This window comes from Stegostoma tigrinum, chromosome 3 (genome assembly GCF_030684315.1).
Source record: "Stegostoma tigrinum isolate sSteTig4 chromosome 3, sSteTig4.hap1, whole genome shotgun sequence".
NCBI classification, from domain to species: Eukaryota; Metazoa; Chordata; class Chondrichthyes; order Orectolobiformes; family Stegostomatidae; genus Stegostoma; species Stegostoma tigrinum.
Genome location: NC_081356.1, coordinates 41,679,738 through 41,694,955, shown reverse-complemented (window position 1 = coordinate 41,694,955; position 15,218 = coordinate 41,679,738). Strand labels below are relative to the sequence as shown.

The 15,218-nt window shown below is 44.0% G+C and overlaps 1 protein-coding gene across 2 annotated transcripts in view; it reads right to left on the bottom strand.

Moving 5' to 3' along the window:
- The window catches only part of LOC125451162 (lysine-specific demethylase 4C-like), a 378,541-nt gene that overhangs the window by 151,334 nt on the left and 211,989 nt on the right, over positions 1–15,218 (bottom strand). For both annotated transcript variants that reach the window (XM_048527958.2, XM_059644532.1), the window contains one exon: positions 3,036–3,091. In XM_048527958.2, the coding sequence (XP_048383915.1) occupies positions 3,036–3,091 (56 nt within the window). The remainder of the gene's footprint in view (positions 1–3,035; positions 3,092–15,218) is intronic.

The window sequence follows — 15,218 nt, the reverse complement described above, 5'->3', positions numbered from 1 at the left end:
CATTTAATGGTAAGGTCCTGGGGAGAGTTGTTGAACAAAGACTCTTTGGAGTGCAGGTTCATTGGTCCTTGAAAGTGAGGTCACAGATATACAGAATAGTGAAGGCAGTGTTTGGTATGCTTGTCTTTATTGATGAGTGCATTGAGTATAGAGATTGGGAGGTCACGTTGTAGCTGTATAGGACATTGGTTCAGCCACTCTTGGAATACTGTGTACAATTCTGGTCTGTCTGCAATAGGAAGGATGTTATGAAACTTGAAAGGGTCCAGAAAAGACTAACAAGCATGTTGCCAGGGTTGGAGGGTTTGAGCTATCGGGAGAGGCTGAATAAACTGGGGCTATTTTCCCTGGAGTGTCAGAAGCTGAGGGGTGGTCTTATACAGGTTTATAAAATCATGAGGGGCACAGATTGGGTAAACAGACAAGGTCTTTTCCTGAGGTGGGGGAGTCCAAAACTAGAGGGCAAAAGTTTATGGTGAGAGGGAAAAGACTGAAAAGGGATCCAACGGGCAACTTTTTCACACAGAGTGTGGTGCATGTATGGAATGAGCTGCCAGAGAAAGCGGTGGAGGCTGATACAATTACAACATTTAAAAGGCATCTGGATGGGTGTATGAATTGGATGGGTTTAGAGGAATATGGGTGAAATGCCAGCAAATAGGACTAGACTTATTAAGAATACCTGGTCAACATGGCTGAGTGGGACTAAAGGGTCTGTTTCTGTGTTGTATATCTCTATGACTGTATGATTCTATAAACATTCCGTGGTGACGATGTTGGAGAGCTACTTTCTTGAAACTGCCATCTTTGTTTTTGTAGGGGGACACACAGTGCTATTAGCAAAATAGTTCCAGGACTTTGACCCAACTTCCAGGTAATGTTATTTTCATGCATCTGCTCCTCTTGTCCTTCTAGGTGGTAGAGCTCAAACAAATAGAGAATGCTGTCAATGGAAATTTTAGAAGATACTGCATTGCATCTTGTAGATGGTGTGCACTGTTGTTACCATATGCCAGTCATGGAGGGAGAAAATACTTCACCTGGTTAACTAGTTCTGCTGCTGTGATGTACTGGTGGGAAGGGAGTAAATATGGAAGATGATGGATCTGGTGCTGCTTTGTAATAGATGATGCTGAGCTTTATTAAGTTTTGTCGGAACTTTACCAATCCAGACAGATGGAGAGTATTCCATCATACCGCCAACCTGCGTCTTTCTAAAAAGTGGACATGCCTTGGGAGTACAGGAGGTGAGTGACCTGCCACAGAATTCCCAGGCCTGATCTGCTCTTAAATATGGAGTATAATATTATGGAAGTCTTGTTTTGACAACTCCTGGCGTTGTTAAAACCATACTTAATGTACTGTGTAGATTTTGTCTCCTTACTTTAAGAAGGATAAACTTGCACTGGATGCTGTTGAGAGAAGGTTCACCAGCCTAAATATTAAGGGCTTTAAGGAATTAAGGGCTTCTCTTCTGAAGAAAGTGGAACTCATACTCTTTGGAGTTTAGAAGAACAAAAGGTGATCTTATTAAAACATACGGTATCAAAAACAATGGTAAATAGTTGTAACAATATGGGAACATCGATGAGGAAAATCTTTTTGCTCAGACAGTCATTACCTGTAGAATGCTGAGATAACACAGTGTGAAGCTGGATGAATACAGCAGGCCAAGCAGCATCAGAGGAGCAGGAAAACATGATATTTCGGGTCGGGACCCTTCTTCAGAAATGGAGCGGGGGGGGAGGATTCTGAAATAAATAGAGAGACGGGGAGGCGGATAGAAGATGGATAAAGGAGAAGAAAGGGTGAGAGAAGACAGACAGTCAAAGAGGCGGGGCTAGAGCCAGTGAAGGTGAATGTAGGTGGGGAGTTAAGGAGGGATAGGACAGTCCAGGGAGGACAGACAGGTCGGGGCGGGGGGGGCTGGATGAGGTTAGTGCGTAGGGGATGAGGGTGGGGCTTGAGGTGGGAGGAATGACTACGGAGGCAGGGACTAGCTGGGCTGGTTTTGGCATGCGGTCGGGGGAGGGGAGATTTTGAAGCTTGTGAAATCTCATCCACTAACCTCATCCCGTCCTCTGACCTGTCCGTCCTCCCTGGACTAACCTATCCCCCCCAACTCCCCACCTACATTCACCTTCACTGGCTCTAACCCCACCTCTTTGACCTATCTGCCTCCTCTCACCCTTTCTTCTCCTTTATCCATCTTCTATCCGCCTCCCTCTGTCTCCCCAATTATTTCAGAATCCCATTCCCCTCCCCCTTCCCCATTTCTGAAGAAGGAGCTTTCCTGCTCCTCTGACGCTGCTTGGCCTGCTGTGTTCATCCAGCTTCACACCGTGTTATCTCAGATTCTCCAGCGTCGGCATGTATACCTGCAGAATGCTGTTCTTCAGTGAGTAGTGAAGCTTGGGTCACTGAACATATTCAAGGCTAAGATGAACAAATTCTTATCTGACAATAGTGGAGGGTTACGGAGGAACAGATAGCAAAGCACAATTAAGTGCATAATCAGATTGTCATGGTCTTACTGGGCAAGATGGCTTATTGCTGGTTCTATTTCCTTTGATCTCTGGTGCGGCACTTAGCAACTGCTTGCCTTTCAACAAATTTCATGCAGTAAAATAAATGGTACAAGCTATCTTTCAAAGATAATAATAAAGATTTTGAAAAGGTAAGAAATTTAAGTCTCATTTAAATGTACACGTGTTGTTGTTTCCTTAGTTCCAAGCAAAAAATATTAAGAGACAGGCTTGATTGACCTCATGTACACACTAGCCAAGTATGTTGGTTTCATCAAGAGCAGGCTGGTGCAATTGAAAAGATTGTTAATTATTTTGAACAACTCCATATCTGCTCCAAAATAGCCCAAGGGACACAATGAGTGTGAAAATACTCTATTTCAAATTTTGATTACACTTTAAAACTACAGTCTGGCTTTAAGTCTTTTTAAGAAACAAATTTAGAATAAATGTTGAATTAGTTCAATCAATAAGAAAAATAAGTCTTACAATGCTGTAGCTTTAGCTTACCTTTTATCAGTAGTCTGCTTAAGTGCACCACCCCTCAAATTACACAAGCAACAATCCTGCAGAAATGAGGAAAACATTAAGTAATTAATCTTGTCAATCCTTTCTCTTATACATGTCAATTATAAAAATAGCAGTGGCTGTGATTTTATTTCTGCAAATCTCAACAAAATAACTTTAATATAATAAATTATATGGTTATAACAATACATAATGCGGTGTTATTACAGCTACATATTCAAACTGATAGAAAATACTCCAGCTGGTAAACATTAAATTTGTACAAAAACGATCAAAACATTTCCCCATTATGAAATGTAGATATCACATTCAAGCTAAGATTAATCCAACATAAATTATCAAAAGTTGGAATATTACATCATGAAGTGAGTTCAGCAGTTCTCAAGTAGAGATAGATGAAAATTCTTCCAAATCTGATTTAAAAATTAGCACATAACCTCTAATATGTTGAGAAAATGAAACATATTTTTGCCTGTGCACTGGTAAATTACTGCAAAGTTCGTATGTCATTTGGCAATTGATTAACTCAATTTTCACATAGAGCAAACAACAATAAATTGAATAGGTAAACTAAGTGTCAGGTATAAACAGAGAAGAGAACAAGCAGTAAACATAACTGACACCACAAATAAAAGAAATCATAACTGAAAATAGCCTTTGGGAAGTGATTCGAGTCATTTTGGATTCTCACTTAGACAAGAAATTTCATTAATGAGGTTTTTACATCACAGACAAACTTGCAAGAAAGTATTTAAACTGACCTACAGAGCTGCACAAAGTACATTAGAAATGCCTGTAATAATATTTCTCAATCAAAGGAAATGCTAGAGGAGACACTAGAAATGTTTGATCTGACTCCCTAAGACATTTTCTGTCAGCTGAACAAAATTCAGCTAAGGAACAATTCCCAATTTCTACTGATACTTAAAATATTTAGAAGTTTATAAACTAGTTAACAATCAGGCATTCCACAGCCTGGCTTATGTAAATCTATCCCAAAACAATCCGGTATATCAATGAAAACCTCTGACGAAACCATTCTTCACTATTGTGAAAAGTTAGAAAGCTTTGCTCATTTGGACAAGATTTTAAAAAATACACAAGTCATAAAGTGCAAGTAATCATCCATCAAATGCACTGGTAGATGTCCCATTGTCTACATCAACATAGAACAAATACGGTTAAAACACCAAATTCTTTTGAGGAATGAGTGGTCAAAATGAGAAGGACTTAGATAGGAGGTCATTTGTTATCACAATACATATCTTACATTGGAATAGAACAGGAGAACAAAATTCTTATATAAGCACTGCCAAGTTCTGAAAAGTCTGTATCACAAATAAGTTGGAGGTTAAAAATTTAAAACAAGCATTCTGGTTTCTAGTGAGAATCATCTTAAATCAAACCCAGGCTAGCACTAAACATCATGGACATTTAAGTACAATTACGTTCTGTGCAAATCAAGTTTCAAAGACCTTTTGTATTAGGTTTAAAAATTGTGCTGATTTGAGTACAGGATTTTTCTTTCAGAATTTCACATTATCTCAACAGTGACAAGAGAGGCCCTTTGGCTCATTAAGCCTGCACAGACCTCTGAAGAGCATCCCACCTAGATGCAGCTCCCATTCTATCCCCACAGCCCCATATTTACAATGGCTAATCTGCCAATCCTGCAGATGCCTGGGCACCAGAGACAATTTAGCATCGTCAATCCATCTAATGTGCATCTATGGACTGTGGGAGGAATACTCAACATCATCCAGGACATGGCAGTCCTGTTTGAATGGAACTCCTTAAACATTTTGTCACTGCACCACCAGCTCATCACAGTAGCAGTGTGTAGTATAGAACACCACAAATAGGAACAGGACAAAGCCTTATAGCCTATCGTGTTTGTTCTGCTGGTCAATACAATAATAACTGGCTTTCAGTTCCAAACTCGTCGTCCTGCCTGCTCCCTATACCCCTTCATTCTCTGAGACACCATATATCTGTCTATCTCAGCCTTAACTATGTGCAACAATAGGGTATCCGCAATCCAACTGGAGTAGAGAAGCCATTGAGTGAAGCATATTTTCATTCCAAATCTAAATTAACTGACTCTTTATTTCGGTCTATCTTCCCATATTCAAAAATTCCATAGCCGAGGGAAGCAACCTCTTAAATTGTCTATTTTTACAAGCCTCTTCAGAATCACCTTGCGTTATTCCAAACACTATGATTATATGCACAGTTTATACAATATCACATGATAGGACAGCCTGCATATTCCAGGGACCAATCTAGTAAAGCTTTATTGTACTGCCTCAAATGTAAATAGACCCTTCCCCAAAGACGGAGGCCCAAGTTATGCACCATATTCCAGGTGTACTCTGAGCCAAGTCCTATGTAACTGCAGCAGAACTTCTTTATTCCTATTCCAATTCCTTTGCAATTAAGGCCAACATGTTTCTCGTCTTCTTAATTCCTTACTGTATGCACATGCTAATAAAATGTGAGGCTGGATGAACACAGCAGGCCAAGCAGCATCTCAGGAGCACAAAAGCTGACGTTTCAGGCCTAGGCCCTTCATCAGAGAGGGGGATGGGGAGAGGGAACTGGAATAAATAGGGAGAGAGGGGGAGGCGGACCGAAGATGGAGAGTAAAGAAGATAGGTGGAGAGAGTGTAGGTGGGGAGGTAGGGAGGGGATAGGTCAGTCCAGGGAAGACGGACAGGTCAAGGAGGTGGGATGAGGTTAGGTGGTAGCTGGGGGTGCGGCTTGGGGTGGGAGGAAGGGATGGGTGAGAGGAAGAACCGGTTAGGGAGGCAGAGACAGGTTGGACTGGTTTTGGGATGCAGTGGGTGGGGGGGAAGAGCTGGGCTGGTTGTGTGGTGCAGTGGGGGGAGGGGACGAACTGGGCTGGTTTAGGGATGCAGTAGGGGAAGGGGAGATTTTGAAACTGGTGAAGTCCACATTGATACCATATGGCTGCAGGGTTCCCAGGCGGAATATGAGTTGCTGTTCCTGCAACCTTCGGGTGGCATCATTGTGGCACTGCAGGAGGCCCATGATGGACATGTCATCTAGAGAATGGGAGGGGGAGTGGAAATGGTTTGCGACTGGGAGGTGCAGTTGTTTGTTGCAAACTGAGCGGAAGTGTTCTGCAAAGCGGTCCCCAAGCCTCCGCTTGGTTTCCCCAATGTAGAGGAAGCCGCACCGGGTACAGTGGATGCAGTATACCACATTGGCAGATGTGCAGGTGAACCTCTGCTTAATGTGGAATGTCATCTTGGGGCCTGGGATGGGGGTGAGGGAGGAGGTGTGGGGACAAGTGTAGCATTTCCTGCGGTTGCAGGGGAAGGTGCCGGGTGTGGTGGGGTTGGAGGGCAGTGTGGAGCGAACAAGGGAGTCACGGAGAGAGTAGTCTCTCCGGAAAGCTGACAGGGGAGGGGATGGAAAAATGTCTTGGGTGGTGGGGTCGGATTGTAAATGACGGAAGTGTCGGAGGATAATGCTTTGTATCCGGAGGTTGGTAGGGTGGTGTTGGAGAACGAGGGGGATCCTCTTGGGGCGGTTGTGGCGGGGGCGGGGTGTGAGGGATGTGTTACGGGAAATACGGGAGACGCGGTCAAGGGCGTTCTCGATCACTGTGGGGGGAAAGTTGCGGTCCTTAAAGAACTTGGACATCTGGGATGTGCGGGAGTGGAATGTCTTATCATGGGAGCAGATGCGGCGGAGGCGGAGGAATTGGGAATAGGGGATTGAATTTTTGCAGGAGGGTGGGTGGGAGGAGGTGTATTCTAGGTAGCTGTGGGAGTCGGTGGGCTTGAAATGGACATCAGTTACAAGCTGGTTGCCTGAGATGGAGACTGAGAGGTCCAGGAAGGTGAGGGATGTGCTGGAGATGGCCCAGGTGAACTGAAGGTTGGGGTGGAAGGTGTTGGTGAAGTGGATGAACTGTTCGAGCTCCTCTGGGGAGCAAGAGGCGGCGCCGATACAGTCATCAATGTACCGGAGGAAGAGGTGGGGTTTGGGGCCTGTGTAGGTGCGGAAGAGGGACTGTTCCTCCGCCTCCGCCGCATCTGATCCCACGATAAGACATTCCACTCCCGCACATCCCAGATGTCAAAGTTCTTTAAGGACCGCAACTTTCCCCCCACAGTGATCGAGAACGCCCTTGACCGCGTCTCCTGTATTTCCCGCAACACATCCCTCACACCCCGCCCCCGCCACAACCGCCCCAAGAGGATCCCCCTCGTTCTCACACACCACCCTACCAACCTCCGGATACAACGCATTATCCTCCGACACTTCCGCCATTTACAATCCGACCCCACCACCCAAGACAATTTTCCATCCCCTCCCCTGTCAGCTTTCCGGAGAGACCACTCTCTCCGTGACTCCCTTGTTCACTCCACACTGCCCTCCAACCCCACCACACCCGGCACCTTCCCCTGCAACCGCAGGAAATGCTACACTTGTCCCCACACCTCCTCCCTCACCCCCATCCCAGGCCCCAAGATGACATTCCACATTAAGCAGAGGTTCACCTGCACATCTGCCAATGTGGTATACTACATCCACTGTACCCGGTGCGGCTTCCTCTACATTGGGGAAACCAAGCGGAGGCTTAGGGACCGCTTTGCAGAACACCTCCGCTCAGTTCGCAACAAACAACTGCACCTCCCAGTCGCAAACCATTTCCACTCCCCCTCCCATTCTCTAGATGACATGTCCATCATGGGCCTCCTGCACTGCCACAATGATGCCACCCGAAGGTTGCAGGAACAGCAACTCATATTCCGCCTGGGAACCCTGCAGCCATATGGTATCAATGTGGACTTCACCAGTTTCAAAATCTCCCCTTCCCCTACTGCATCCCTCAACCAGCCCAGTTCGTCCCCTCGCCCCACTGCACCACACAACCAGCCCAGCTCTCCCCCCCCCCACCCACTGCATCCCAAAACCAGTCCAACCTGTCTCTGCCTCCCTAACCGGTTCTTCCTCTCACCCATCCCTTCCTCCCACCCCAAGCTGCACCCCCAGCTACCTACTAACCTCATCCCACCTCCTTGACCTGTCCGTCTTCCCTGGACTGACCTATCCCCTCCCTACCTCCCCACCTACACTGTCTCCACCTATCTTCTTTACTCTCCATCTTCGGTCCACCTCCCCCTCTCTCCCTATTTATTCCAGTTCCCTCTCCCCATCCCCCTCTCTGATGAAGGGTCTAGGCCCAAAACGTCAGCTTTTGTGCTCCTGAGATGCTGCTTGGCCTGCTGTGTTCATCCAGCCTCACATTTTATTATCTTGGAATTCTCCAGCATCTGCAGTTCCCATTATTCTCTGATACTTCCACAGTTAACCTGTTCATATTTCTTTGCATCCTCTCTGTCCCACTCAGGCATTTGCATTCCTACCTAGCTTTGTATCATTAGCAAACTTAGATGCATTGCTCTGTGTGTGTGTCTGAATCAACAATATAGATTGTAAATATCTGAGACTCCAACATTGATCTATGTGGCACTTCATTAGTTATAGCATTTTCAAGTTGGTAGTCTGAGTTTAGCCTTACTTTTTAAAACACTAAACTTGCATATGACATTCATATCCTATGGGAAAATGTGCAGGAAACTCAGAGGTCCTGAGATTTCCAATTGCTAGAAATCAGATTGACTCCCTTGACCACAATCACTATGCCCCATCATTAGGACGTCCAAACACTGTTGTCAGAGTAGCATTCATTAACTTATAAATGTAATCAGTATTTTAAAAACAAGTGGTTCTTTGTTCAACTGTTAACATATTGAAAATCACAATGAAAATGTTTCCAATAAGCAGACTCATCACAAAGATTTTCTTACAAAAATCACTGTCAGTTTGCATTAGATAGTCAGTAATGCAGAATTTGTATAGTTCACGGTTGTTTCAGTAGGATGACCGAAGTTTGTTTTATAAACAGGAGGCATTCTGCATTCAGCCTGTCAGTTAATTAAAGAAATTACACATGGGGAGATGATGGGGTGAGTGATATTATCACTAGACTATTAATCCAGAAACTAAGCTAATGTTCTGGGGACCCTGGTTCGAATCCTACTATGGCAGATGGTGGAAATTGAATTCAATTTGAAAAAATGAAATTAAGAACGTACAGCTTACCATAAACAATTGTCGGAAAGGCCTATGTGGTTCACCAATGTCCTTCAGGGAAGAACAAACTGCTATCCTCACCAGGTCTGACCTACATATGACTCTAGAACCACAGCAATGTGATTGACTCTCAACTGCCCTAATAAATAGCCGAGCAGCTATTCAGTTGTAACAAACACGACAAAGTCCTAACAAAGAAATGTAACTCGACAGACCACCTGGCATCAACCTAGGCACCAATAAAGACAACAGCAGAAACAGCTCAATTGACCAAGCAACTTCCTTATTATTAACATGTGAGACTAATGTCAAAAGTGAGAGAACTGTCTCACAGACCAGTCAAGCAGCAGCCTGATACTGTCTGTAAAAAATGACTGCTTGAGGATGACTATGTCACAGACATCACCAGTACCATCCCTGGATATGTTCTGCCCCACAGAAGGACAGACCCAGTAGAGGTGGCAGTACAGTGGTATACAGTCAGGAGGGAGTTGCCCTTGAGAGACCTCAACATTGACTTCCAACCCCATGAAGTCTTATGGTTTCAGGTTCAACATGGGCAAGGAAACCTCTTGCTGGTTATTACTTACCTCCGCTGATGAATCATTACTCCACCATGTTGAGTAACACCTGGAGGAACCACTGAGGGTGGCCAAGCTGCAAAGTGTACTCCTAATTGGAGATTTCAACATCTCCCACCAAGAGTGGCTCAGCAGCAGCACTACTGGTTGAACAGGTCAGGTCCCAAAAGACACTGCTGCTAGACCAGGTTCTGCAGCACATGGTGAGGAAACCAACAAGAAGGAAAAACATACTCGACTTCATCCTTACAAATTTGCCAGTTGCAGATGCATCTTCCACAACACTATCAGTAAGAGTGACCACTGCACAGTCAATAGGACCACAGAACCCCTACTGTGTGCAAACGGGACATCCAGTCCAACAAATCCACAGCAACCAAGCCTCCAAGCAGCATCCACCCAAACCCATGCCCCCACCCCATTCGTGCATTTCCCATGGCCAATCCACCCAGCCTGCACATCCCTGAACACTTACAGCAATTTGGCATGGCCAATCCATCTAACATACACGTTTGGACTACGGGAGGAAACCGGAGCCGCTGGGGCGAATTTGCAAACTCCACACGGACAGTTGCCCAAGACTGGAAATGAACGCAGGTCCTTAGCACTGCAAGGCAGAAGTGTTAACCACTGAGTCACCGGGCCATCTTGTGAGACTAAGTCCTGCCTTTACATTGAGAATAACTTCAATCCTGTTGTGTGGCACTATCACTATGCTAAATGGAACAGATTTCAAATAGATCCAGCAACTCAAGTCTGGGCAATCATGAGGCATTGTGGGCCTGTGGGCCAGCACAATCTGCAACTTCACAGCCTGGCATATTCACCAGACTCTACCATCTCATCTGGCAGCTCGTTACATATATGCATCACCTTCTACATGATGTAGTTGCCCCTTAGGTTCCTTTTAAATATTTCCCCTCTCACTTTCAACTTATATCCTCGGGTTTTGGACCCCACGACCCTGAGGAATAGGCCTTGACTGTTCACCCTATCCAAGCTCCTCATAATTTTATAAACTTCTGTAAAGTCACTCATCAGCCTCAAACGCTTTAGCAAAAATAGCACCAGCCCATCCAGCCTCTTCCTATAGCTCCAATCCTAGCAACATTCTTGGAATTTTTTTCTGAACCCTTTCAAGTTTCACAACATCTTTCTTGTAACAGGGAGAACAGAATTGTACACAGCATTACAAAATGGCCTAACCAATGTCCTCTACAGCTGCAGCATGACCTTTCAACACCTATACTCAACATACTGATCAATAAAGTCAAACATACCAAATGCCTTCTTTACTATCCTGTTTACCTACGACTCCACTTTCAAGGAACTATGGAACTGTATTCCAAGGTTTCCTTGCTTAGCAACACTCCGCAGCACCTTACTACTAAGTGTCTGTGTCCTGTTCTAACTTGCACGAAATGCAGCACCTTACATTTCACTAGATTAAACTCCATTTGCCATCCTCGGCCGTCGGCCCATTTGGTTAAGGTTAAGGTCCCGTTGCACTCCAAGGTTACCTTTTGGCTGTCCACTGCAACACCAGGAAAATTAGGAACATAATATGATATATTTTCTTTGAGATATGGGGACTAAGTTGAAAGTGCTTTATTGGAATAACAGAAAATGTGTGTATTGTTGTATTATTAAAATGAAAATATTGGTTTATGTTACTTAAATACGACATACAAAATTTGGGAAAATCTGAACTGAAAGTGGAAGAGTTCAAAACTTGCTTCAAGAAACTATTGTGGGCATACAAAATGGGGCAAATCCATCAAATGCAAGGGGCAAAAGCTCATCAGTAAAGAGGAGCAATTACTTAATTAGCTCCAACATTTGAGAAGTTGGTTGGAGCCTTTGTCTTAAAATTTACACCGAGCTGAAAATCACTATTGAAAATAACATTTGTAACACAAGAAACTCACAAAAGTAGATTCAAAGTAAAATATTCCATTTTTTTAAAAAAGTTCTTCTTTTGTGAAACATGATATGGCTTAAGCACTGAGTTTGAGCTTTAACACCAGCACTGGTCAGCTCAAAATGAAGCCAACAGTAAAGATTAAATGCTTCAGAGGTGGTGGTCAAGATTAGCTTCTACTACTTTCTTTACACAAGTTTTCCAAAATTTTGCCAGAACACCTTCTACCTCATTCCCTGACCTGAAAGCTCTTTCCTGCCCTCAATGTTGCTTTTTGTTCACAAATATTGCTGAATGTGCTCTCTGGTTCTCACTCCCCAGTTTTCTTTCTCTCCCATTTTTCTGATTTCCACCATATCCATCCATCTTCTCCACTCCTATCTCGTTCCCCATTTTGATGCTCTTCATTTGTCCCATTGTCCCAAGTCACGTTCATCGTTTTCCAACCTATTTTCTGAAGTTGTACCTCTCCTTCTAGTGCCAACAAATACAATGGTTGTCTTCCTACCTTTCCCCATCCAATCATAATCTATAATTATATTGGCCCTCTCATTCTTCACTCCCCAATAATATGATGCTGTTTTCCTCATTACCATTTCTCGTCCTTGTGCGATTTGTCTGTCACTGCCCCCAGTATTACGCTACTTTACAGAAAACCTTGGCCACTATTTTACCAGAGATTTTCTTTAAATATGGCTTGATATCATGTTCTTTCTGCCATGTTCCACCCTTATTTTCTGTCTCCTTTCTTCAATGTTGTGGTCCTTCTCAACAGTCTTATTCTCAATTTTATTCTAATTCACTGTCACCAATGTTTTTCGACGTTTTGCTCCTCTTCTCCCACTCCACTGTCCTTATTTGGGTTCATCCCAAGAGAAGATATGAAACTGTATCTTCTATTCTGATTAAAATGACCATGGCTTATTCATCATTATATGTTAAATTTAATTTTATACTGCTTTCATGTCTTTGGGGTCTTTTTTGCATGACAATTCATTAAAAAAAAATCCATAAGCATATATGTAATTAAAAATCTCGTGCACGATTAGACTTCTTCTCAACACTTAAGTCAATATTCACAAACAAAACTTTCTATGCAAACATTAATACTTAAATTTTGTTAATATTCTAAATATTAATACTTCAGTATCACAGTTGGATAGACTAAATGAAAACTCAAAATGTTTTTCAAAATAACATACTTTTTCCCTTAATTCACTTTAAATTTCCAATATCCAATCATTTTAGTTCTATCTTACACTCAAAAAACTTATTTTTTTTCAATAACAATCAGATTTAATTTTCCTGTCTTTAAATATCAGTATTGAAGTGCTTATTTGAAGATTTCAGCCTCAACCAAAAGCCTGCTTTGGAATTTATAGTTTTATCAAGGAAATTAACTCTGCAAATTGAACATCTGCAAAATTTCTCCTGTTCCCTTACTTGAAAGTCGTAGGAGTTAACTAAAATATACCTGGAAACCAATGACTAATACTCAACAGGTATAAACACCTCAACTTATCATGAAGTCTTATCAGAAATTACTAACTGAAAGCCACATTCAAAAATTTACCAGAAATAAAAATCACCGGATCTTTTTAAATACAATGCGTGTGTTTGACTTCCTTTCAAGCCTGCTATCATGGAGACAAAAATGTCAAACACTTAAACATCTTTACAATACAGAATGAGATAGCTATATTTCGACACAGTGCCTAATTTGAAAGAGCAATTACCAGATCAAACTAGAAATGAACTGCTTCACATTTGTGAAATGAGGAGCAAAGAGAAAGAGAAACAATTGGAGAAGAAAAAAAATTCCACTTGCAGACTTATTGTACAGTTGAGAGATTTCCGGTGGTACATGTTTCAAAGAAGTAGTTTGAGACTACTGAATCAGATTTTCATAATATTCATTGACATATTACTGCAGAGTACAGTCAAGAAATGCTGATTTCAAAAAACAAAAATAAAACATTTTATACATCTGACCTTTGCTTTCATTCAAGAAATGTAGTGTCCATACAAATAAAGTGACACCACAGCACTGAGGCCATCAAAACCTATGCTTAATTTTTCTAAGATAATGGGAACTGCAGATGCTGGAGAATCCAAGATAATGAAGTGTGAAGCTGGATGAATGCAGCAGGCCAAGCAGCACCTCAGGTGCACAAAAGCTGACGTTTCGGGCCTAGACCCTTCATCAGAGAGGGGGATGGGGTGAGGGTTCTGGAATAAATAGGGAGAGAGGGGGAGGCAGACCGAAGATGGAGAGAAAAGAAGATAGGTGGAGAGGAGAGTATAGGTGGGGAGGTAGGGAGGGGATAGGTCAGTCCAGGCAAGACGGACAGGTCAAGGAGGTGGGATGAGGTTAGTAGGTAGGAAATGGAGGTGCAGCTTGGGGTGGGAGGATGGGATGGGTGAGAGGAAGAACAGGTTAGGGAGGCAGAGACAGGTTGGACTGGTTTTGGGATGCAGTGGGTGGAGGGGAAGAGCTGGGTTGGTTGTGTGGTGCAGTGGGGGAAGGGGAGATTTTTGAAGCTAGTGAACTCTGCATTGATACCATTGGGCTGTAGGGTTCCCAAGCGGAATATGAGTTGCTGTTCCTGCAACCTTCGGGTGGCATCATTGTGGCACTGCAGGAGGCCCATGATGGACATGTCATCTAAAGAATGGGAGGGGGAGTGGAAATGGTTTGCGACTGGGAGGTGCAGTTGTTTGTTGCGAACTGAGCGGAGGTGTTCTGCAAAGCGGTCCCCAAGCCTCCGCTTGATCTCCCCAATGTAGAGGAAACCACACCGGGTGCAATGGATACAGTATACCACATTGGCAGATGTGCAGGTCTCCATCTCAGGCAACCAGCTTGAAACTGATGTCCATTTCAAGCCCACCGACTCCCACAGCTACCTACAATACACCTCCTCCCACCCACCCTCCTGCAAAAATTCCATTCCCTATTCACAATTCCTCCGCCTCCGCCGCATCTGCTCCCACGATGAGGCATTCCACTCCCGCACATCCCAGATGTCCCAGTTCTTCAAGGGCCGCAACTTTCCCCCCACATTGGTTGAGAACGCCCCTGACCGCGTCTCCCGCATTTCCCGCAACACATCCTTCACATCCCGCCCCTGCCACAACCACCCAAAGAGGATCCCCCTCGTTCTCACACACCACACCACCAACCTCCGGATACAACACATCATCCTCCGACACTTCCGCCATCTACAATCCGACCCCACCACCCAAGACATTTTTCCATCCCCACCCTTGTCTGCTTTCCGGAGAGACCACTTTCTCCTCCCTTGTTCGCTCCACACTGCCCTCCAACCCCACCACACCCAGCACCTTCCCCTGCAACTGTAGGAAGTGCTACACTTGCCCTCACACCTCCTCCCTCACCCCCATCCCAGGCCCCAACATGACTTTCCATATTAAGCAGAGGTTCACCTGCATATCTGCCAATGTGGTATACTGTATCCATTGTACCCGGTGTGGCTTCCTCTACATTGGGGAAATCAAGCGGAGGCTTGG